Source organism: Leopardus geoffroyi, chromosome B4 (genome assembly GCF_018350155.1).
Source record: "Leopardus geoffroyi isolate Oge1 chromosome B4, O.geoffroyi_Oge1_pat1.0, whole genome shotgun sequence".
Taxonomy (NCBI): domain Eukaryota; kingdom Metazoa; phylum Chordata; class Mammalia; order Carnivora; family Felidae; genus Leopardus; species Leopardus geoffroyi.
The window spans coordinates 96,873,447-96,897,677 of record NC_059341.1 but is presented as its reverse complement, the minus strand read 5'-3'; the positions used below and the strand labels follow the sequence as shown (position 1 = coordinate 96,897,677).

Genomic DNA, 24,231 nt, shown 5'->3' with positions numbered 1-24,231 from the left:
AAAGTTAAGTCTCTGACAGTCAATTTTTAAAATGTTTTGTTCCAGGGACACCTGGGTGGCTCAGTCAGTTGAGTGTCCGACTTCGGTGCAGGTCATGATCTCACGGTTTGTGAGTTCGAGCCCTGCTTTGGGTTCCGTGCTGACAGCTCAGAGCCTGGATGGAGCCTGCTTCGGATTCTGTGTCCCCCTGTCTCTCTACCCCTCCCCAGCTCACACTCTGTCTCTCTCTCTCTCAAAAATAAACATTAAAAAAAATTTAATGTTTAAATATTTTGTTCCAAATTCCCTTGTCACACAAAGAAGTAAAAAATATAACGTGAAAATTATAATAAAATAAGATTTTACTAGAAAAATGATTCAAAAGTATAAAAATGTTTCATAATGGCATAAATTTGAATTTTGAAACATCAAGCTTAGAAAATGTCTCCTTTTGAAAGAAGTTTTGATGAAATATAATTGGATGAAATAATCTAGAAGAGGAAGGGATGGGATGGGACAGAATGCACTGCACTTCATAACTCCTGGCAGACAGGTACATGTGTATGCATACTGCGTCATACTAGGTTCAATATTATTGCTTACTGCTATACACAATCGTAATAGTTTTCAAATACTGGGAAAAAAGAAAATATCTCCTTAACTTTTAATAATTGCTAAATAAAGTCTCCTTACTTTATAAGTCACAGTGCATGGCCAAGCCATATGAGCAGTATTTTGCTAAGCTACATAGCTACACACAGGTTCTCAATTCTGCACATTAAAATCAACATGACAACATCTGAAAAACAGATGCCTAGGGTCCAGCAGGATGAAATACAGGCATCAGTATTTTTCTAAAAAGCCTAAACTCCCTAGGTGATTTCAGTGTGCAGCCAAAGTTGAAAACTACTAACCTAAAAAGATGTTTATTGTCAGCATTTCACATACATGCAATGTTTCTTTCATTTATGAAAACTCACTCCTTTGTTCATTCCCATAGCCTGTCATTTTCAAAGATTCAACAATATTAGATACTATTAGGTACAACCAACAAAACAAACAGAAAAAGATCAATTCACATAAATTAATTCTTAAGACCTAATCTAAAGCAGTTAAAAATCACTTCACATGCCAAATACGCTAAAGTCCTATGGTCTTAATATTTAGTATTGTTCTGGTAAAAATCTTCCCTTTCAGTAGAAAGAGAATACCAAAAAGAAGAAGAAAAAAAAAAAAAAAAAGCAAAACACCAGCACTGAGCTGACTATAATTTACCAAAGGCTTACAAATTACTATTAACTTCTTCATTACCACTGTTTCTAAGAAATGATATAGTACAAAGGATAACTACTGTGTATGAGAATGATTCCCCAGGCCACAGATGAAAATCAATTTCACTTAATAACAAGGCTATATAAATGTAGTGTATGTATTCCAGCCAATTTTGGCCAGCTTTTCTGAATTTGGCAAATGTGGATAAATCCTAAATTCACACCAAAATCATTAAGAGATAAAATTAAGCTATAAAACACAAACTAATCACTATGAAAAAACCACTTTAACTCTGTACATGTATTTACTACTTTTAAAAGGATCACAAATAGGCTGGCTACCTCACAGATGGGCTACCTAAATCTTATTTGGGGTAGTATATGTGTTCTGCCAGGCTGTTAGCTTGGGTCTTTTTTGTTATCTACATGTAGATAATCATCACATAGCAGCATAAATTTAAATATATACATGTAATATATAAAGGAGAATAGTCACTGAACATATATAAATAGAAGACTATAATGAGCTGTGAAGATCTCAGTAAGCACTGAAATTAGAACAGTACAGTTTAGCGGTATACTCCATCTCCCCCTGGTGCTTTAGGATGAAATAACATGAATTTTTTTATTCTAGAAAAATGTGCTTGAGAGACATCTAAAGCAATTTTTTAAAGTGTTTCTATTTTCTTCCATGAGTAACTACAAAACAGAACAAGTATTTTTAAAGCCTTTTTTTTATAAAGTCACAACCATCAAAACAAAAAGAGAGATGAATACAGAATATAATTAAAATATTAAGAGTTATATATATTAAAGCACCAAATCATCCTTGTGACAGAGGAACATTAAAGAATTTTCTTTGCACTTTTATTTATATTATATTGTAGCAAATTAGTTTAAGCTTTCAAAAGATTTAATTCATACCTCCATTGGTATGTGGTTTCTTTTTAAACGGAACTGTATTGACCATGTCCCACTCTGCTTCATAACTGTTCAGATGTTCCGATCCCCGATAACCTCTTTCCTTTGGGGGCTGTGTCCATTCTACAACTGAACTGGAATCCTAAAAAAAAAAACATACATACACACACACACACACACACACACACACACACACACACACACACACGTAACATAAAATATTTAGGAACTAAAACTAGAATTTAATTTCAATTAATATTATTTTCTCAGCTTCTGCATAAACTAAAACTATAGGTTGTGGCAGACATCACTGGTAGGAAAACTGACCACTATTTCCTATCCTTGTTTCTCTCTTGCTTATCTTTACTTGCCATCCACTCCATCCCCCCTCAAAAACAAGAAAAAAAAGAAAAGCCTTTCCAGACTCCCTTGTAGTTAGGGTTGCCAATGAAATAAAGGCAGAGGTCAACTGCAGGGCCTCTGGAAATACTTTTGCTTTCCTAATAAAAGCCTCATCCCCTTTCCCCTTTTTCCTGCTTTGACTGCAGCCACAATGTCTCAAATAATGGCAGCCATCTTACGACCATAAAAGAAAACAGAGGAGAATCACTCCAAACCTCTAGATTTGCAGTTATTTGAGGAAAATAGCCAATGGTGGCTATTTTATTTAAGCCATCATTGGTTGCATATTTCTCAATAAAAATTAGTTAAAAGCTACAAATAATATATCTACATGTATGGTTCTATACAACTTAACATTTTAAAAGAGAATAACACCAAAAGTCTAAAATTCAATACTAATAATTTAAACCAAAAAATTTAATTTCTATACAATAAAAGATAGCAAACATAAGCAAGCCTGGGTGAAAATGTTTCCAAAATATATGGCAGACAAAGAAAAACATCTAGAATACAAAAACACCTACACCAAGTTATTTAGAAATTGGCACATAACAAATCTGAAAACCATGCAAATGGTAGGAATAAGCAAGTCAAAGAAGAAATATGAAGCAACAAACATACAGGAAGATGTCCAACTTCAGAAACAGTCAAAGAAAAGTTAAGATGAACTTGAATTTTTTGCTCTATTCAAGTAAAAAATAAAAATATGAAAGACAGTGTAAAGACATGGTACCTCACACTGTTGATGACCATGCTAATTAGTACTGACTCCAAAAGGGCAATAGAGTCATATTTATTAAGATTCAAACTATGCATGTGTGTCACCAAAATAATTCTCTTTACATCTTCCACTCTAGAGAAATACTAACACATGCATACTAAGAGGCATATGCAAGCATTTTTACTGCAGCATTGTTTATAAAAATGAAAAACTGAAAATATCCTAATATCCATAAGTGAAGGAGTGAATAAACAAACTAGGGGGTAGACAAGGAAATACTAGGCCATAGTTTAAAAAACTAACATGTTAATATTTATTTACTATTAAATAATAGTAAATAAAACAAAGAAGTTGCAAAACAATGCAGTGTAACTACATGCAGCATGTGCAATTAGCAAAACAGAAAGAAAACTAGACAGATAATGAAATGTATACAGACAAAAGTCTGGAAAGATATACACTAAATAGGGACAGATGAGTGACAGGATTCTAGTCAAGCAGGACTTCAATTTCTATTGTCTGTTTTTATTACTCGAACATTTTTACAAGAATGTATTCATGTATTGCTAGTGTAATTCTTTTTAAAAAGGGACAAAGGAAAATTTGTAAGAAAAGAAAGATACTATAAAGGCACAAGAAAAATTAAGAAATAGAAACAGACTGAAAGAAAAGAAAACTAAATGAATGAAATGAATAATGGGGAAAGTTAAGAAGCATCTACAGAATCCCACCAGCACAAAGGTTTGGAACTGGTAGATCAGGTACTGTTGGAAATTAGGATAAAGGTCAAACTGAAAAGAGGACTAACAAAAGTTCAGAAGGCTAGAGGTGTTTATTCATTAAAGAAAGTAAAACAGATTATCTCTGGATTAGGAGAAACCAACCACACTGAATAATGGGATAACACACTGAAAACGAGAATTTATTAAAAGTCCATCTATACAATGAATTGGTGAGATTCCCAGCTCTCTTCCTCCACTCAGTTCTCAGAACACTGGAATCCAGGCTTACCCTCCCAGGCAGGAATCTGCAGGAATTCCAGACAAATGATTAATTAGCCCAAGAGAAAGGATCTAGCTTTAACAGAGATTCCCCAAGGAATTACCAAGCCTACCTATATCTACCTATACCTACAGAGTATAATCAACCACTTTTTTTTGTCTGCTGTTAAATCTAAGCATCACACCACAAAGATTACCAAACATCAAAGGCAAGTGTCTACACAAAAGACAAGGTCCCAATGAAACAAGGGGGAAAAAGTCAATTAAAAGTAGATTATGTAGAGAGATAAAAACAAAATGCCTTAGGAATAAGGAAAGATATATTCACAAAGAACAGGATGCTATTTTTAAAAAGGACTGGAAAAGGGGCACTTAGAACAAGATGCTCTAGAAATTAAAAATAAAGCAGAAATTAAAAAGGCAAGAAAGCCAAGAACTGAAAGATAAAACTGAAGAAACTTCCTATAAAATATTAAAAATAGGAAAAGAATTAAAATAGAAATTAAAAATAGGAAAGAAAGGATTAGAAAACTAGAGGACCAGTCCAGGTCTACAGAGTTCCAGAAAGAAAGAAAATAGAAAATGGAGAGGAAGAAAAAAATCCTCACTGAAATAATTCAACAACATTTCCTAAGAACTAAGACACAAGTTTCCATATTAAAAGAGCCCATCAAGTGCCCAAAACAATGGATATCAAGGACCACAATGGCTCACTGTGAGGACATCTAAAACACTAGAAACAAAGAGGCAATCATAAAAGCTTCTAAAATGAAAAAAACATACAATGGATCAGAAGTTAGAATGTTATTAGATTTAACAATAAAGGAAACTTAAAAAACCTAAAACGGTAATTTCTTTTCAAACTATAATTCTATGCCAGGCAGAATATGGATAGCAAGACCCCTGGGTGGCTCAGTTGGTTAAGCATCAGACTTCAGCTCAGGTCATGATCTCACGGTTTGTGGGGTCAAGCCCTGCATCAGGCTCTCTGCTGTCAGCACAAAGACTGCTTCAGATAGTCTCCCTGTCTCTCTGCCTCTCTCCCGCTCTCTCTCTCTTAAAAATAACCCATTAAAAAAAAAAAAAAAGATAGAAAAGTCTAAAAAAAAATAAATGTTTTTGTTCTTATGCACCCTTTTTCTCAGAAGTACTAGAGCTTCATGAAAACAAAGGAGTAAACCAAAATAGAAGACAGCACAGGATATAAGAAATGGGGATAAAAACATAGGGAAGAACCCTCAGGACAACTGCTGCACAGCCAACCAAAAAGGCAACCAGGTCAGAATGAGCCTATAAGACGACTCTGGAAGAAAGGTCTCTAAAAGATGAAATCTGAATCTGTGTTTAAATATTCTGAGAAGAAATGTGGAGAAATGAGACTGAGTTTCAAGGGAATTAGAGATAAAATAGAAATAGATAAAATAGTATAGATAAAATAGATAAAATAGAAATCTCTACCTTCCACAGTGAGAAGTCAACACATGCATGATACAAGTGGTAAATGCATAGTTATCATATAACCCAACAATTACACTCCTATGTTTATTTATTTATTTATTTTAAGACAGAGAGACAGAGACAGAGCAAGTGGATTTCAGGCAGAGGGAGAGGCAAAGAGAGAATACCAAGCAGGCTCCACGTTCAGTGCAGAGCCCAATGCAGGGCTCAATCCCACAACCATGAGATCATGACCTGAGCAGAAATCAACAATCGGATGCTTAATCGACTGAGCCACCCAGGCGACCCTCTACTCCTAGGTTTTTAAGAGAAAAATATATGTCCATACAGAAATTTTGTTTTGAATGTTCACATGAGCATTATTTATATTAACCTAAAAAAGGAAAAAAAAAAAATCCATCAACTACTGAATAAACAAAATGTGGTGCAGTGCGCCCCGTATCTGTGGTTTTCTTTTTCCACAATTTGTTATCTACAGTCTGTTACACACAGTCAACAATGGTCCAGAAGCAGATGATCCTCCTTTTGACATAGTGTCAGAAGGTCAACAGTAGCCTAACACTACTTCACGATGCCTACATCATTCACCTCACTTCATCACGTAGGCACTTTATCATTTCACATTATCACAAGACAGGTAAGTACAGTACAATCACGATTTTGAGAAAGACCACATTCATATAACTTTTATTATAATATATTGTTATTATTGTCATATTTTATTATTAGTTATTAGTGTTAATCTCTTACTGTGCCTAATTTATAAATTAAACTTTATCATAGGTATGTATAGGAAAAACACAGTATGTACAGGGTTCAATACTATCTGTATTGATAGTATTCAGGCATCCACTGGGGGTCTTAGAACATATCCCGCATGGGTAAGGGGGGATTACTGTATATCCATAAATGCAATGTTGTTCAGCAGAAGGCAGGGAAGGAAGGCAGGAGGGCAGGGAAGGAAGGCAGGAAGGCAGGGAAGGAAGGCAGGAAGGCAGGCAAGAAAGAGGGAAAGAAGAAGGATGGATGGACTGAGAAGTGCTATAACATGGATAAACCTTAAAAACATTATACCAAGTCAAAGAAGCAAGTCACAAAAGGCCACATACTGTATGATTCCATTTAGATGAAATGTCCACAACAGGCAAATTCTCAGAGATGAAAAGTAGATGAGTGGTTGCAAGAGGCTGGAGTTAAGTGGGAATGAGGGGTGTACTACTAAAAGGTAGTTTCTTTTTTAGTAGTGATAAAAATGTTCTAAAATTAGATATTGGTGATGGTTACACAACTCTGTAAATATATTAACACCACTGAATTGTACACTTTAAAAGAATAAATTTTATGGCATATGAATTATATAGTTCAAAAAAGTTATTTTAAAATGGCATTCCTTGGGGTGCCTGGGTAGCTTAGTTGACTTAAGCATCCAATTTCAGCTCAGGTCATGATCTCATGGTTTGAGTTCAAGCCCAGAGCCTGGAGCCTGCTTCAGATTCTGTGTCTCCCTCTCTCTCTGCCCCTCCCATGCTCACACTCTGTTTCCCCCCCTCTCTCAAAATTAAACATTAAAAAATAATTGTTTTAATGGCATTCCTTATACTGGAATAAATAAATAGCAAAAACAAAAACATAAAAATAAAAATAGCATTCCTTGGGTGCCTGGGTGGCTCAGTCAGTTGAGCGTCTGACTCTTGGTTTTGGCTCAGGTTACAATCTCACAGTTCGTGAGTTCAAGCCCTGCACCGGGCTCTGCACTGACAGCGTGGGGCCTGCTTGGGATTCTCTCTCTCCCTCTCTCTGCTCCTCCCCTGCTCATGCTCTCACACTCTCTCTCTAAAATAAATAAATAACCTTTAAAAAAAAAATTCTTAATAGCATTCCTTCCTTTAGTCACACCCTTTCTTTTTTAAATACCTTTCCAGCGTAGAGAATACTAGAAGAATCTAAAGCATCATCCAATGGTCTCCAGTCCACTATTACTTCAGCATCCTAGAGAAAGAAATTATGGACTACGGTTACTATTCAGCAATATCTTACACTCTTAGTCACCTATGTGTAATTCCCTGAACCCAAAATGAAAATTTTAAACCACTAAATATTAGCATTTTAAGTATGTAATATCATAAACTATTTGATAATTGTTATATAGATTTTTAAACTATTATTATTCATTATAAAAAATTTACATTACTGCAACTTTTACATAAGTTTTATAATAGTCCATGCTATTTTACTGGCTATCTAAAGTTACTTTTTTTCTGGGGTGCCCGGCTGACTGTCAGTGGAGCACGCGACTCCTGATCTTGGAGCAGTGAGTTTAAGCCCCACACTGGGTGTAGAGATTACTTAAAATCTTTTTTAAAAATTTTTAATTAAGTATTTTTTTCTAACATCATTTTCATGTTAAATTTACAACCACTGTTCAATTACATAATTTCACCTCACACATGAAATTCAAACTAACAATGGCCTAACAATGAACCACTGCCATAAACAATCATAAATAAAATCATTTACTAGAAACCCACCTTTTCTAACACACGTAATATTCCTGAAATCAAGCTGTCTTGGTCATTGGTCTTTCCACAAGATGAGTGAATATAGACCCCTTCCTGTTCATATATAATCTGGAACAGCAAAAAAAAAAAAAAAAAAAAAAAGAATTAACCACACATTATTAAGTACTGTTTCAACATTTGTTTTAAAAAAGTGAGATATTTTCCTATAATGCCTGAACCACATTTCTGATTATTTCATATATAAATGTATTATTTGAAAAATACCACTCAAGTTTAAGAGCACTTCAAACTAAGACAAACTGGAAGGAAGTTTGCTTTGTTATGCATGGAAGTTTGATTTAGTGATAATCACAACCTTGATCTTCTCCATAAACAAAAATGCTATGTGTCTCAAGCAGATTCCACTTAAAATATATTATTAACAAACATTAAGCAAGATATTGGGTTCAAACTGAAAAAGGATCTGAAAATACTCAAGAATAAGAACAGATGAAATGCAATAAGGAATCACTGCTTTCTAACTATTCCTAGAATAGCACGTTTTACTGTAAGATTATTTCAGTGTGTTTTTATAGCAAAATGGCATAGAAATTCAGGGAATAATATGGGAATTTTAAAGAGTAATGATGAGGACCATCTAGGAATGATTAAAGTAGTTCAAGCACACAAATATTTATTGAATATGTAAAACACTATAGTTACATACGTATGATTAAAACATGGTCCTTGAACAACATCCTATGGCAATACAAGGGAGACTTAAGTTAATTCCTAAGTAAACTGAACCATACAAAGGTAAGCCTTATTTTCTAAAAGCATAATGTTATAAACTAAGATTCCATTCCTGGGACCCATTTTAAACCACTAAAAATTTTTTTTCATTAGGAAAATAAGTAAAAGAGAAATAAAATAATCACTTCTAGACCTAAGTATTTTTGACATATATAAGTTTAGAACAAAGTGCAGTTTCCATTTATGTAGACATTTTCTTTAATTCCAGTACAATTAACACAGTTATATTAGCTTCAGGCATACAATATAGTGATTCAACAATTCTTTACTCAGTACTCATCATGGTTAAGTGTACTCTCAATCTCCTTCACCTGTTTCACCCATCCCCCACCCACCTGCCCTCTGATAGCCACCAGTTTGTTCTCTACATTTAAGTCTTGGGTTTGTCTTTTTCTTTGTTCGTTTGTTTAAATTCCCCATGAATGAAATCATATGGTATTTGTCTTTCTCTGACTTATTTCACTTAGCATTATACTCTCTAGATCCATCCTTGTTGAAAATGGCAAGACTTCATCTTTTAAGGGCTGAGTAATATTCCACTGTGTGAATGGGGGGGGGTGTGTACACCTCATCTTTACTCTTTCATCTATCGATGGATACTTGGGCTGCTTTTGTATTCTGGCTATTGTAAATAATGCTGCAATAAACATAGGGGTGCATATGTATCTTTTCAAATTAGTGTTTTCATATTCTTTGGGTAAATACCCAGTAGTGGAATTACTGGATCATATGGTAATTCTATTTTTAATTTTTTGAGGAAATTCCACATTGTTTTCCACAGTGGCTGCACTAGTTTGCATTCCCACCAACAGTGCATGAGGATTTCTTTTTCTCCATATCCTCGCCAACACTTGTTTCTTGTGTTTTCAAGTTTAGCCATTCTGACAGGTGTGTGAGGTGGTATCTCATTGTTATTTTGATTTGCATTTCCCTGATAAGTGATGTTGAGCATCTTTTCATGTGTCGGTTGGCCACCTGGATGTCTTCTTTAGAGAATGTTTGTTCATGTCTTCTGCCCATTTAATTGGATTTGTTTTTTTTTTTTTGGTGTTGGGGTGCATAAATTCTTTATATATTTTGGATACTAACCCCTTATCAGATATATCATTTCCAAATATGTTCTCCCATTCAGTGGGTTTCTTGTTCTGTTGATGGTTTCTTTTGCTGTGCAGAAGCTTTATATTTTGATGTGATCCCAATAGTTTATTTTTGCTTTTGTTTCCCTTACTTTAGAAGACAGATCTAGAAAGATGTTGGTGCAAATTCAAATAAATCACTGCCTATGCTTTCTTCTAGGGTTTTTATGGTTTCAGGTCTCATATTTAGGCCTTTAATCCATGGTAAAAGAAAGTAGTTCAGTTTCATTCTTTTACATGTAGCTGTCCAGTTTTCATAGTGCCACTTGTTGAATAAACTTTTTCCCATCACATAATTTTGCTTCCTTTGATGAAGATTAACTGAACATATAATCATAGATTTATTTCCAGGCTTTCTGTTCTGTTCCACTGATCTGTGTGTCTCTTTTTGTGCTAGTACCATACTGTTTTGATTACAACAGTTTTGCAGTACATCTTGATATCTGGGATTGTGATACCTTAAGTTTTATTCTCTTTCAAGAATGCTTTGGCTATTCGGGATCTTTTGTGGTTCCATACAAATTTTAGGATTATTTATTCTAGTTCTATGAAAAATGCTGTTGGTATTTTGATAGGGATTACATTAAATCTATAGACTGCTTTGGGTACTATGGACATTTTATATTTATGTAGAACTTTTATTAATATAACCACATCACTATTCAGAATAGCATGTGGACCAACAATGCAAGACAAGCACCATCACAACCTATCACCATCACACCCTAGTTACAAATGTAAATGGGTATGGGGCAACTGGGTGGCTCAGTCAGTTGAGCATCCAAGTTCTACTCAGGTCATGATCTCACAATTAATGAGTGCAAGCCCCACATGGGGCTTGCTGCTGTCAGTGCAGAGCCCACTTGGGATCCTCTATTCCCCCTCCCTCTCTGCCCCTCCCCTGTGTGCTCACGCTCTCTCTCTCTCTCACTCTCTCTCTCAAAAATAAACTTTTAAAAATGTAAATGGGTATGCATTCTGTTGTTTTTAGTTAGCATTTATGGAACACTTATGCACTGGGAACTCCGCATATCATAGCTTAATCCCTACAACTCTAGACCACGGGCTCTATAACTGTATCCTACTACATCATTAGAATGAGAAGCCCATTTGTGTTAATGAGAAAACTGAAAGAGAGGTTAAATAACTTGTCTAAGGTTGATGACACAAATACTAAGGGGTAGTTAAGGAGTAGTGTGGAGATTAAAATCCTGGCAGTCTGACACCAGAACTGTGCTCTTAACCACTACATTATAAAGCACGACATTACTTTTACTGCCTGTCCTGTGTTGTTAGTCACTTGTGATATGAATTTGTACATTAGGAAAAGAGTCCTTTTAATTTAGTAATCAAGATCAGAGAGAAATTCTGATCTCAAAAACCCAAGGTAGCATTCAATGTAATAGTTGTTAAGCACCAGACCAGCATTAAGCAGAAGGCAAAGACTGGGGACAGTATGAGTTGGGAAATGGTGGGAGACATTCTGTATTATTTGTATAAAAGTAAAAACTTTCAAAGTACACAGATTTATTCACACATATGCATAAAGATATGTTTAAGACTATTCACAGTATTATTTACACCATCAGGGGAGGTGAGGGAAGGAGGAAAGAAGGGAAGTTATGAATTTAAATATCCCACAGAGGGAAATGATCAAATATATCCTGGGATATTCATTCTACAGAGAATACTATTTAGCAGTTAAGAAAGAATATGGTACATTAAATGAACAGAAAGACAAAGAAAACAGCCAATTACATATAGTATATGTCATCTACATTTTTTTTTTTTTTAAGTTTCTCTAAATCTCTGTAATACGCAGAACAAGTTCTGGAAAGACACACTTAAAGCTGTGAACAGAAGTTACTTGAAAAAAGAATGGGATGTGGAAAGGCTGAAAGAGAACTGTAACTGTCTATGTTAATGCCTCTAACTGACTTGAATATCTTGAAGTTAAAATATAGTTATACATTGCTTCAGTAATAAAAAAAATGATTTTAACGAGTAAAGTGGAAAAAGGGAATTCCAGAAGTATAAACTATAACCTTTCCAGACTTCAGCTTATCAATTTTTAAAACAAGAGGTTAAACTGGATAATGTATCTGAGGTCACAATATGGAAGTAGGAAAAGGTTAAGAGGAGGAAAAAAAATCCCTTAAAATTTCAAGTTTTTGTGACAAATAGATCAGAGACATACCCCGAAACTACATGTTAGCATATTTTCACCTAAGACTCAGCTAATAGAATAATCAAGAGCTTCATAGTTCTCATAGTAGAAAAAGTGACACTTATTTACCCAGAAAAGCTTGGTATCGTTAACAACATAATCTAAGATTCTGTGATACCATTAACACTTAACACATTCTGGAACCTTAATAAAGTAAGCGAATCCTAAAGAGTCAAATAAAATACCTAACTGAAGCACATTAAGCAACTCTTTCTTTCCCATACATATGTTGGCCAAGTGTCTGTTCTCTTTTTCATTTAAGAAAAAGCTGAATTTCCTAAGTAATTTAGCTGGGAAAATACCTAAAAAGCATGATAGTACTAGGTATCTTATGAAAAAGTCCAAGCTGCACTCATCCATGTTCTGTGTTCCTTAACTCTTTAGTACTTTTTGAGGGACAAATTACATGTCCAAATATTCACAATCCCAAACCAAGACTTGTACTGTCTTTAGAAAGCAGTCATATTCGGCTAATTTGAAGGCTGTGATGTTAACCGATACAAATTACTAATTCTGCCAGAAATAGAATGAAATTAATAAACTTACCTTACTGAGCTCCTAACCTTTATTAAGTCTTGTAAGACTTAAAAGGGACAACAAAAAGTTCTAGTTGCATCAAATATGTAATTTACTTCAAATATTAAAGTTAATGATAGTTTTAAATTTTTTTTAATGTTTATTTTTGAGAGAGAGAGAGAGAGAGAGAGAGAGAGGCAGAATACAAGCAGGGGAGGGGCAGAGAGAGCAGGAGACATGGGATCGGAAGCAGGTTCCAGGCTCTGAGCTGTCCACACAGAGCCCGATGTGGGGCTCGAACCCACGAACTGGGAGATCATGACCTGAGCTGGAGTTGGTCGCTTAACCAACTGAGCCACCCAGGTGCCCCTTAATGATGACAGTTTTAATTATTTCTTTTTTTTGAAAAAAAATTTTTCAATGTTTATTTTTGAGAGAGAGAAAGAGCACGCAAGTGGGAGAGAGGCAGAGAGAGAGACACAAACAGAATCCAAAGCAGGCTCCAGGCTCCGAGCTATCAGTACACAGCATGACAAACCATGAGATCAGGACCTGAGCTGAAGTTGGACACTTAACTGACTGAGCCACCCAGGAACCCCAACTATTGACTTTGTTTTCAAAGCAGTCTGATCTCTTTTGATCCTCATAGCTAAACTGAATGTGTCAGAAATAGACCTTATTTCCATCTCCATTTTACAGAAGAATAAACTGAGACACAAAGCTATTCAGTGACTACTCAAGACCACATGCACATCAAAGGAAGGAGTGGATTTCAGATTTCCTAACATCTTCATCCATTAAATCTCAATTGTTACTGCCTCAAGAAACTACCAGAAAAATTCCACATGGTTTCCCTACAGAAAAGCAGTTTCTGAAATTGCTTAGATGTAGAAAATAATGCTGTTTAGGCCTAAAAACAATTTTTAAATGTCTTTAATTTATAAAGCAATGCAGCAGTTAACTAACAATTGGGCCTTTTAACAAAAACTCTTGGTTTCTCTCCCATCCGAACTCCTACTAAATAGTACACAAAAGAAATTTGTAGGCCCTTTTGTAACATGCATTTATTTTATTTATTTTAACATTTATTTTTTGAGAGAGACAGAGAGAGACAGAGACAAAGCGTGAGCAGGGAAGATACAGAGAGAGGGAGACAAAGAATCCCAAGCAGGCTCCAGGCTCTGAGCTGTCAGCACAGAGTCTGACAAGGGACTGGAACTGGTGAACCGCGAGATCACGACCTAAGCCAAAGCTGGATGCTCAACCGACTGAGCCACCCAGGCGTCCCGAATCATACATTTTACTCCTAAAGTCCTCCACTCCACTTTTGAGGGAATGATTTCACTTTTTTTTTAATTTACAGAATATGTTTGTTCATCACTCGTTTCTCGGTACATGAGCTTATTAATAAAACACAACTCTACAGGTATCAACTATCTACAATAGCTCAAAACACAAAAAGAGAAGTCCAATTAAAATTGTGATCTTATACAAAGTGTTAAAATGGTATTTCTTCTTCATTAGACCCTATAAGTAAATTGATTCCTGATGAGTATCTTTCTGCCATAGGATATTCTGCATCCTATCTTCGTCAATGGTAATAATTAGTATTTGAAAAGCTATCTCTAAGCTTGTTTGGTATGAAAAATTATTTTGCTACAGGGAATAATTATGATATCAGGAATTTCATCCGAGGTAATACATTTAGTAAAACAGGTTTTCAATTTCTTTACTCTGGTTTTGTTCATAATCTCTAATGCAAGATAAAAAAGAAAGGTTAAAATGCTATTATCATCTGCATGTAGTATTTCTATTATGCATTACTTTACACAGCATTTCTACGTTATCAATTTGATCCTCATAACACAATTAGATACGTGTTATCATTCCTACTTTGTAACAGAAAAAAATGCAAGGACATTAAGTGATTTGACTGAGGTTCTTCCACTAGTTTGGGGTTGAGATTTGAAAAGTTTTATTTGTCCAAAGGGTACACAATGAAAACGACAATCAACTTAAGGCTCAGTATATACAGACACTAACAAAATTATTCCAGTATACCATATGCTCATATTCCCATTCGAAGTAGTCACCAATTACCAGTGTTGTGAACATGAGTTGGTCCTCTGTGCTACAGGAAGCAAAGAAAGGGCATCAGCAATGCCTCTCTTTCTACTACCTAAGATTTGAGAGAAGATAAAGAGTTCATAACAGGAAAAAAATGTCAGAAGGAAAAACAAGAAAAAATTATATTCTACTGAAGTGAAGGGCAATGAAAACTAATGTCAAGAAGCTGGCAAATGGAAAGCTAGGAGAAGAAAAAAGACTGAGACAAGGGTGCCTGAGTGGCTCAGTTGGTTCAGCGTACAACTTCTGCTCAGGTCATGATCTCACAGTTCATGAGTTTGAGTTCTGTGTCTGGCTCTGTGCTGACAGCTCAGAGCTTGGAGCCTGCCTCAGATTCTGTGTCTCCCTCTCTCTCTCTGCCCCTCTCCCACTCATTCTCTCTCTCTCTCTCTCTCTCTCAAATATAAATGAACATAAAACAATTTTAAGGGGTGCCTAGGTGGCTCAGTCTTAAGGTTAAGCAACCAACTCTTAGTTTCAGCTCAGGTCATGCTCTCACAGTTTTTGGGTTCAAGCCCCACATCAGGCTCTGTACTGACAGCATGGAGCCTGCTTGGGGTTCTCTCTCTCCCTTTCTCTCCGCCCATCCCCCACCTGCACGGTCTCTGTCTCTCTCAAGGTAAATAAACTTTAAAAAAAAATCCTAACAACAGTAAAGAAATGTAAGAAAGTAAGTACTAGAAAAGTTAGGACAGGAGCCCCTGGGTGGCTCAGTCAGTAGAGCATTCTACTCTTGATTTTGGCTCAGGTAATGATACCAGGGTTGTGGGACTGAGCCCACGTCAGGCTCCATGCTGAACGTGGAGCCTGCTTGGGATATTCTCCCTCCCTCCCTCCCTCCCTCCCTCTCTCTCTCTCTCTCTCTCCCCCTTTCTGCCCCTCTCCCCAGCTTGAACGCATGCTCTCTAAAAAAAGTTTTTTTTAATATATTTTTTTAAAAAAGGACAGTGGTTACTTAGGAGAAGAGGGTACATGGAAGGTCTTCTGGAGTGGCTGCAAAGGTCTACTACTTCTTGACTAAAGTGGTGTTTCCCTTATGATGTTATAAAGGTGTCATTTTTCTGTATTATGTTTTGTTTTACAACCAAAATGCTAAAAACTACTGGTAATAAATGCAAAATATGCAGTTTTAAAAAGAATTTAAATCAAATCTCAAAGGCAGTGGAGGAATATTGTCAGATGGAAACCAGGACATGACTTCAACAATAAAAGGACCTACCCTGAGAAAACAAAAGGGAAGGACACACCAAGCAGAAGATCTGAGGGAAGAGCACCACCTATCACTAAGTGTACCTGCAAAATAAAAGGAAGTGAAAGAAGAGAAAGAATGCTATTGTTATAGAGTATACACAGACTACCAATGAAATGGGGTAAAAAGACACTAATATAAATTACAAACTGATATAAACCTACTCTCTAGAGGTGATGATGACCTTCAGCTACCCAAATATCTACTGGCATTCTCTACATAATCAGCATCTGATAAAATTCTTGAAGGTCTTGTTGACAATGTCACCTCTCAGAAGACACATGACAGAAAAAAACCAATACAGACCAACAAGAATAAAACGGTTATTACAAAAACTCTGAAAGAAAAAGACCAGCTCAGAGTTCATAACTACCAAGGAAATAAATCTGGAACACAATCAAACATCCAGCCTGAGCTTGAGAATAAAAAGGATATATAACAGAAATAGATATTAATCCCACCAAAACTAGAGAAGAAAAAAAAAAAAAAACAACTATAATACCTTATACTTCCAGCCAAGAGGGCAGGAGACTGGATTTACCCTCCCACCAGGAAACAAAAACAGAAAAGAAGGAAAGCGAGCAAGTAAGCAGGCCAAATCGATGAAACAGTGTGTGTGTGTGTGTGTGTGTGTGTGTGTTTAATCAGGTAATGAAGGACAGTGACTATTCAAAGGAAACAAATGAGGTGGGCCATATAACTGCCCCAGCTTACTGTCTTGAGAGAGTTTCTAGCTGGCAAAGTGAGAGAAAACCCAGCCAATGCCTAGTGGTCTCCTGGAGTTGAGGACACAGAGATGGGAATTGGGGGAAGCCAAGTCAGAGTTCACAGGACAGAGTACCATAGAAGAGATAAGTGCACAGAGAATTCAAGAGATCTGGGGCGCCTGGGTGGCGCAGTCGGTTAAGTGTCCGACTTCAGCCAGGTCACGATCTCGCGGTCCGTGAGTTCGAGCCCCGCGTCAGGCTCTGGGCTGATGGCTCAGAGCCTGGAGCCTGTTTCCGGTTCTGGTCTCCCTCCCTCTCTGCCCCTCCCCCGTTCATGCTCTGTCTCTCTCTGTCCCAAAAATAAATAAACGTTGAAAAAAAAAAATTAAAAAAAAAAAAAAAAAAAAAAAAAAGAGATCTGTAGAGGTCTCTCCCTGAGTAGTCAGCAGAGTGTTGGTCAGTGCATGTGTGTCCATAAATTATCAAAGGCTAGGAGGAAAGGTCACATGAAATTATTAGAAGAAACAATATGCAGGCTCACATGGAATTGTTCCCCAAAGGGTGGGAAACCTCATAATTCACAGGGCACTGGGTAAAGTACTCAAAGCAGCCTGGCCTCAACAGTTGGGCAAAATCAGTCCCACACTAAATACTGTGCTGTAAAATCAACTAACAAACTTTAAAAGACCCAAAATTATTTTTTTCCAATCTTACACAAATTCTTCCAGAAAACTGAAGATGAGGAGTAACTTCCCAACTCATTCTATGAGGCCAGCACTACCCTGGCACTGAAATGAGACTAAAACATTACGAGGAAAAAAAAAAACGAGGGGCGCCTGGGTGGCTTAGTCAATTAAGCATCCGACTTCGGCTCAGGTCATAATCTCACGGTTTGTGAGTCTGGGCTCCATGTGGGGCTCTGTGCTGACAGCTTGGAGCCTGGAGCCTGCTTCAAGTTCTGTGTCTCCCTCGCTCTCTGCCCCTCCCCCACTCACACTCTGTCTCTCTCACAAAAGTAAACATTAAAAAAAATTTTTTTTTAAGAAAATAAAACTATATACACCAATATATCTCATGAATTTAGATGCAAAATTTTAAACAAGATTTAAGAAACTGAATCCAACAATATGTAAACAAGGAAAATACTTCATGGTTTAATACTCAAAAATCAATCTCTGTAAACTCACCATAGCAAAAATATTTTTAAAGAAAAACCATATGATCATCGTACAAGGTGCAGAAAAGGCACTCAACAAAATCCAATGCCCATTTCTGATAAAAACTCTCAACAAATTTAAGAATAGAAGGAACCCTTCTCAGTCTGATAAAGGGCATGTATGAAACACTACACCTGATATCATATGCTTAAAGACTGAATGCTTTCTCCTAAGATCAAGATAAAGATTTTCAATCTTATCCCTCTATTCAACACTATGCTTGAGGTCTTAGACATTACAGTAAATAAAAAATAAATATAAGGCATCTAGACTGGAAAGGAAAAAGTAAAACAACTTATTTGCAAATGACATAACCGTCTACGTAGGAAAATTAGTAGAATCTACATAAAACCTACTAAAATTAAGTGAAAACCCAGCAAGGATCCAGGACTCAAAACCAACATACAAAAATCTATTATTTACATACATACATGCATATCAGTAAATAAGGTTTTTAAATACAGCATTTACAGTAACTTCAAGAAATATCATATACTCAAATATAAATCTAACAGATAATGTGTAAGACTTCTAAACTAAAAGTTATAAAAGTATTTGAGAGAAATGAAAGAAGACCTAATTAAATGCAAAATACACCATGTTCATGGCTTAGTGGAATCAATACTGTTAAGATGTCCATTCTCCCCGAAACTGACCTCTAGATTGATTATAGTGCCAATCAAAATCCCAGCAGGCTCTTCTGGAGGTAAAAAGCAGATTCTAAAATTTGTGTGGAATTCAAATGACCTAGAACAACCAAATCAGACTTGCAACAGAATAATGGGTGGAGCACTAACATACCCGGCTATAAGACTCAGTATAAATCTACAGTAATCAAGAAAATGTGGTACTGATGTAAAGAGAAACAAAGAGATTGACTGTCCAGAATAAAGAATTCTGGAATCAACATAAAAATGCATATATGGTAAATTTATTTGACACAAGTAGAAAAGCAATTCAGCAAAGAAAGAATAGTCTTTTCAACACACAGTAATTAAAAAACTTGAATCAGTGTGCAAAAAAATAAACTTCAATCCATACACCACACAACATATACAAATTAAATTCAAATGGGTCACAGATTTAAATGTAAAACCTAAAACTACAAAATTTAGGAAGAAAACAGAAAATCTTATGGTCTTGGGTTCAGCAAAAATTTTTTAGAAATGACACCAAAAGCATAAAAGAAAAAAATGGATACATCAACAAAATTGAAAACTTCTACTTTTTTTAGTGTTCACTTATTTATTTAGAGAAAGAGCAGGCATGCATGCACACACAGACACACAAGTGGGAGAGGGACAGGGGGAGAGAGAGAGAGAGAGACAGAGAGAGAGAGGGAGAGAGAGAATCCCAAGCAGGCCCAATGCTGTGAGTGCAGAGCCCTCAGCCCCACCTCATGAACCGTGAGATCATGACCTGAGCTGAAATCAAGAGTCAGACGCTTAACCAAGGGAGCCACCTGAGCGTCCCGAAAACTTCTGCTTTAAAAGACACTCAAGGAGCGGCTGGGTGGCTCTGTTGGTTAAGTGTCTGACTTCAGCTCAGGTCATGATCTCACAATTTGGGAGTTCGACCCCACATCGGGCTCTGTGCCAATAGCTCAGAGCCTGGAGCCTGCTTAGGATTCTGTCTCCCTCTCTCTCTACCCCTCCCCACCCTTGCGCGCTCCCTCCCTTAAAAATAAACATTAAAAAATAATTTTTAAAAAATAATAACTAAAAAAAAGGCACTATCAACCAAATGACAAGCCAAGGCTCAGGCAGGGAAAATACATTTGCAAATCATGTCACGTATCTAATAAAGGGCCTATATCCAGAACATAAGAAGTCTCACACGTCATTCATTTTCAAATGTCTCCTCTCTGTAAAGAGGACTTTCATACTATTCTTTCTAATCTTATACTCTAATAAACTTTTGCCTGCTGAAAAAAAAAAAACAAAACAAAAAAAACAAAAACCCAAAAACAAAACAAACAAAAAACGCTCTCATAACCCATTAACAAGAAAACGAATAGCTCAGTTTAAAATAAAATGAGCAAGGGACAACCTGGGTGGCTCAGTCAAGTGAGAGTCTGACTCGTGATTTCCGCTCAGGTATTGATAACAAGGCTCCATGCTGGGCATAGAGCCTGCGTAAGATGCTCTCTCTCCCTCTCTCTCTGCTCCGCACAAGCATGCACACTCGCTCTCTCTCTCAAAAATAAAATAGACAAAAGGTTTGAACACTTTACCAAAGAAGATTTACAGATGACATATAATCACATGAAAAGATGTTCAACATCCTTAATCATTAGGGAACTGCAAATTGAAACCATAATGAGATACTACAAATCTATTAGAATGGCTATAATTAAAAAGGCTAACATACCAAATGTTGACAGAGATGTGGAACAATTGGAACTTTTGTACATCACAGTAAGCATGTAAAATGGTACATCCACTTAGAAAAATAGCTTGGCACTTTCTTAAAATGCTAAGCATGCAACGAACATTATGATCCAGCCATTCTACTCCTTGGTATTTGCCCAAGAAAACAGAATGTGTCTGTTCATACCAAGACTATACCAATTTTCATAGCAGCTCTATTTAGAATAGTCAAATGTAGGAAAAAATCCAAATGTCTATCAACAGGTAAATAAATGAGTAAATCTTGGTATGCCTATACAGTGGGATACTATTTGGCAATAAAAATGAATAAACTGGGGCATCTAGCTAGCTCAAAGGAGCATTCAACTCCTGATCTTGGGGTCATGAGTTCGAGCCCCACATGGGGTGCAGAGATTACTTAAGTAAAACTTTTTGAAAAATGAATAATGCAACATTAATGAATCTCAAAATAATTTTGCTGAATGAAGACTAAAAACAGAATACAAAAAAAAACAGTTATATAACTCCATTTATATAAAATTCTAGAAAATGTGAGCTACTCTATAATGACAAAAAGCAGCTCAATGGTTGCCTGTGTACAGGGTAAAGGTAGTGACAGATTACTGTGGGTCAAGAGGAAACTTCAGTAAAAATATTATCTTTACTGTGCTGACCGGTTCAGTGTATATATACACACATGGTTCACAGTGTATACACACACACACACACACACACACCATAAACTATCAAATTACACACTCTATATGCAACTTACTGTCAAGTGTACCTCAAAGCTGTATAAAAAAATAAGTTACGTGGAAGGTTTACTGTTTAAACCGTAAAACCCCATATAAACGTAAACATGTAAAAGTAGAAGATAGTTCCATTAAAAAAGGGGGGGGAGGTTAATCCCGCCTCAAGAAAAAAATTTTAAATCACACCATGTTTTTCGTTGCAGATTAAGTGTCTACAGGGAGCAAACGCTATCACCAAAGACTTGCCACTTCATGGTACTAAGCTAGTTATATAAAGTTGATTCAAATTGAAACTTTTATTAGGCACTTATTATGTGCAGACATTACAAAGAACAGAAAATAAACAAGATAAAGTTCCTTGCCTGTGTGTACCTAGCAGTGTTATAAAGAACGTAAAATCTTTACACAAGCTAGAATATTCTAAGTGCTCCCCACCCTCTTGGTGGGGGAGGGGGGAGAGAACAATGTATTGAAGTACCAAAGAAAGGAGAAAAGTCCATTTCGAATAAAACCGCCTCATACCCTCCAGACTATCTATTTTTAAATATTTGCTAAGATGCCTAACCAGGTAAATATGTTTCTATAACTCCCAATGATGATGGCCTGCTGATGGCAACATAAACTGCAGTATTTTTTTCCTTTAGCAAAGGAACTATGCCAGATTGAAACTTACTAAAAGAACTCTAGGAACCACAGCAAATGTTTTAGAATAAACTTGCTGACCTCTAGTTTAGCAAAAGTTAGAATTAAAAGGCAAAAATGAAGCAGGCAAAGAAATTCAAGTTTCTACATAAAAAGAAATGTACTTGAGACAATCCAACTCAAGACCATGCTACTTCCTGACAAAAAAAGCTGAAAAAGATTAAGTTGCACTATATCACAGCAAATAATTTTCTATATTGTTCCTACACTTAAGTGGGATTGGATTTTTATTTATATTATGAATATCATAATCTTTATTTTCCAAAACTAGAGATAAATGATAACATTGAACCCAAATATTTTAAATTTACTATCAGGGATAAAATTCTTGCCCTAAATCTTTGTTCAAACATGGAAACCCAACACCTACTATACATAGCATACATTCTTTTTTTTTGTTTTTAAGTTTATTTGGAGAGAGAGAAAGAGAGCAGAAAATGTGCAAGCAGGGGAGGGGCAGAGAGAGACAGAGAGAGAAAGAGAGAGAGAGAGAATCACAAGCAGGCTCCACATTGAACCCAACAGGGGTTCATCTCACAAACCATGAGATCATGACCTAAGCTGAAATCAAGAGTCAGATGCTTAACTGACTGAGCCACCCAGGCACCCCACAAAACATACATTCTTGAACTGTAGTACCTATGTGAATTTTATAAGCTAAATTTAACAAAAAAGTGACAAAAATTCAATTTCTTTAAAACATCAAGCATATTGAAAATTTTTAACTTTTGGTTAAAATACCAGTGTGAGCCCAGAAATTCTAATGTGCTCAACACCCAAATATCTAAGCACCTACTTGATATTTTCATTTCAATAACCCACAGGCATCTTAAACTCAGTACGTCTTACCCCAAATCTGCTCTTCTGATATTCCCACCTCTATCAAAGACATCCCATCTACCAGTTATCCTCTTTTTCATCATTCCCATCCTATTTCCTAAATCCCTCAAACCTTCACCTCTGACACTGACCCCTCATCATAGCTATCCTGGGTTGCTAAAATAACATTCTGGTCTCTCTTCTCCCAATCTGGTCATCTCCCAAAAATTTGTGTAAGGTGTGTAAACACCGCCAAAACTGATCTTTATAAAATGTACATGTGACCACACCATGCCTGAACTTAAAATCCTTCTGACTTTACCCTCTATCCTCTACACTTTACCTCTGCAGCTAATCAACACCTGACACTCCCTAATACATGCAAACTTCGTGTCTTGGGTCACTCTGAACCCACCTGTTCCCTCAACCCTTTGTACCTTTTTATGTGTGTTCTCTGTTCTCTCTTCATTACACCTTCTCTCTACAAATAACTTCTACCAAATCCTTCAAAACAGCACATTTTTTTTACTCATACACTCAACAAATTTACTGAGCTTCAATGAAATGTGAGGAATAAAAGTTGTCAGTAGAAACACACACACCAAAAAAAAAAGTGTCTGCTGAAACTAGTAACATCATGTAAACCAGTAAATAGTCATAGCACAGTGTGATGGAAGGCACAGACTCCTGAATGAGATGTCATTTTCAGTTATTTCTCCAATTAATATACAATTAATGCATACAATGTGCCAGGCACAGAGCAAGCTTCTGGATATAAATACAGAAGATTCAGTCACTGCCTTCACAGCACTTACAACTGAAGAAGAGATTAGGACAATAAAACAAATAATTACAATGTATGATTTAAGTATGAATAGGCTACCATAGTAGGACCTAATAAATGATATCTCATCTAGACTTAAGGGCTAAAAGAGGATGAGAAATCAGAAAGACTGAACTACAGTGATATATCTATCAACTGAGACCTGGAGAATGACAATTTTAATTTTTTTTATTTGAGAGAGAGAGAGAAAGAGGGAGGGAGAGGGAGGGTGAGGAAGAAGAGGGAGAGAGAGGAAGAAGAGGGAGAGAGAGTGCTCACACAGAGGAGGGGCAGAGAAAAAGAGGGAGAGAGAGGAAGAAGAGGGAGAGAGAGGAAGAAGAGGGAGAGAGAGTGCTCACACAGAGGAGGGGCAGAGAAAAAGAATCCCAAGCAGGCTCCACATTCTGCACAGAGCAGGACACAGGGCTCAATCCCACAACCCTGGGAAAATGACTTGAACCGAAATCAAGAGTCAGCCGCTCAATCAACTGAACCACCGAGGTGCCCCTGGAGAAACAAT

At 36.4% G+C, this 24,231-nt stretch overlaps 1 protein-coding gene across 4 annotated transcripts in view; it reads right to left on the bottom strand.

Annotated features, from left to right (window-relative positions):
• Positions 1–24,231, bottom strand: part of TBC1D15 (TBC1 domain family member 15) — a 75,657-nt gene that overhangs the window by 41,034 nt on the left and 10,392 nt on the right. For 3 of the 4 annotated variants that reach the window (XM_045467141.1, XM_045467142.1, XM_045467143.1), the window contains exons 2-4: positions 8,282–8,380; positions 7,668–7,742; positions 2,175–2,313 (exon numbers count right to left, since the gene is read on the bottom strand). In XM_045467141.1, coding sequence (XP_045323097.1) covers positions 2,175–2,313; positions 7,668–7,742; positions 8,282–8,380 — 313 coding nt within the window. Of the gene's footprint in view, positions 1–2,174; positions 2,314–7,667; positions 7,743–8,281; positions 8,381–16,289; positions 16,314–24,231 lie in introns of those variants that run through there. The other variant, XM_045467144.1, reaches the window with a different exon arrangement.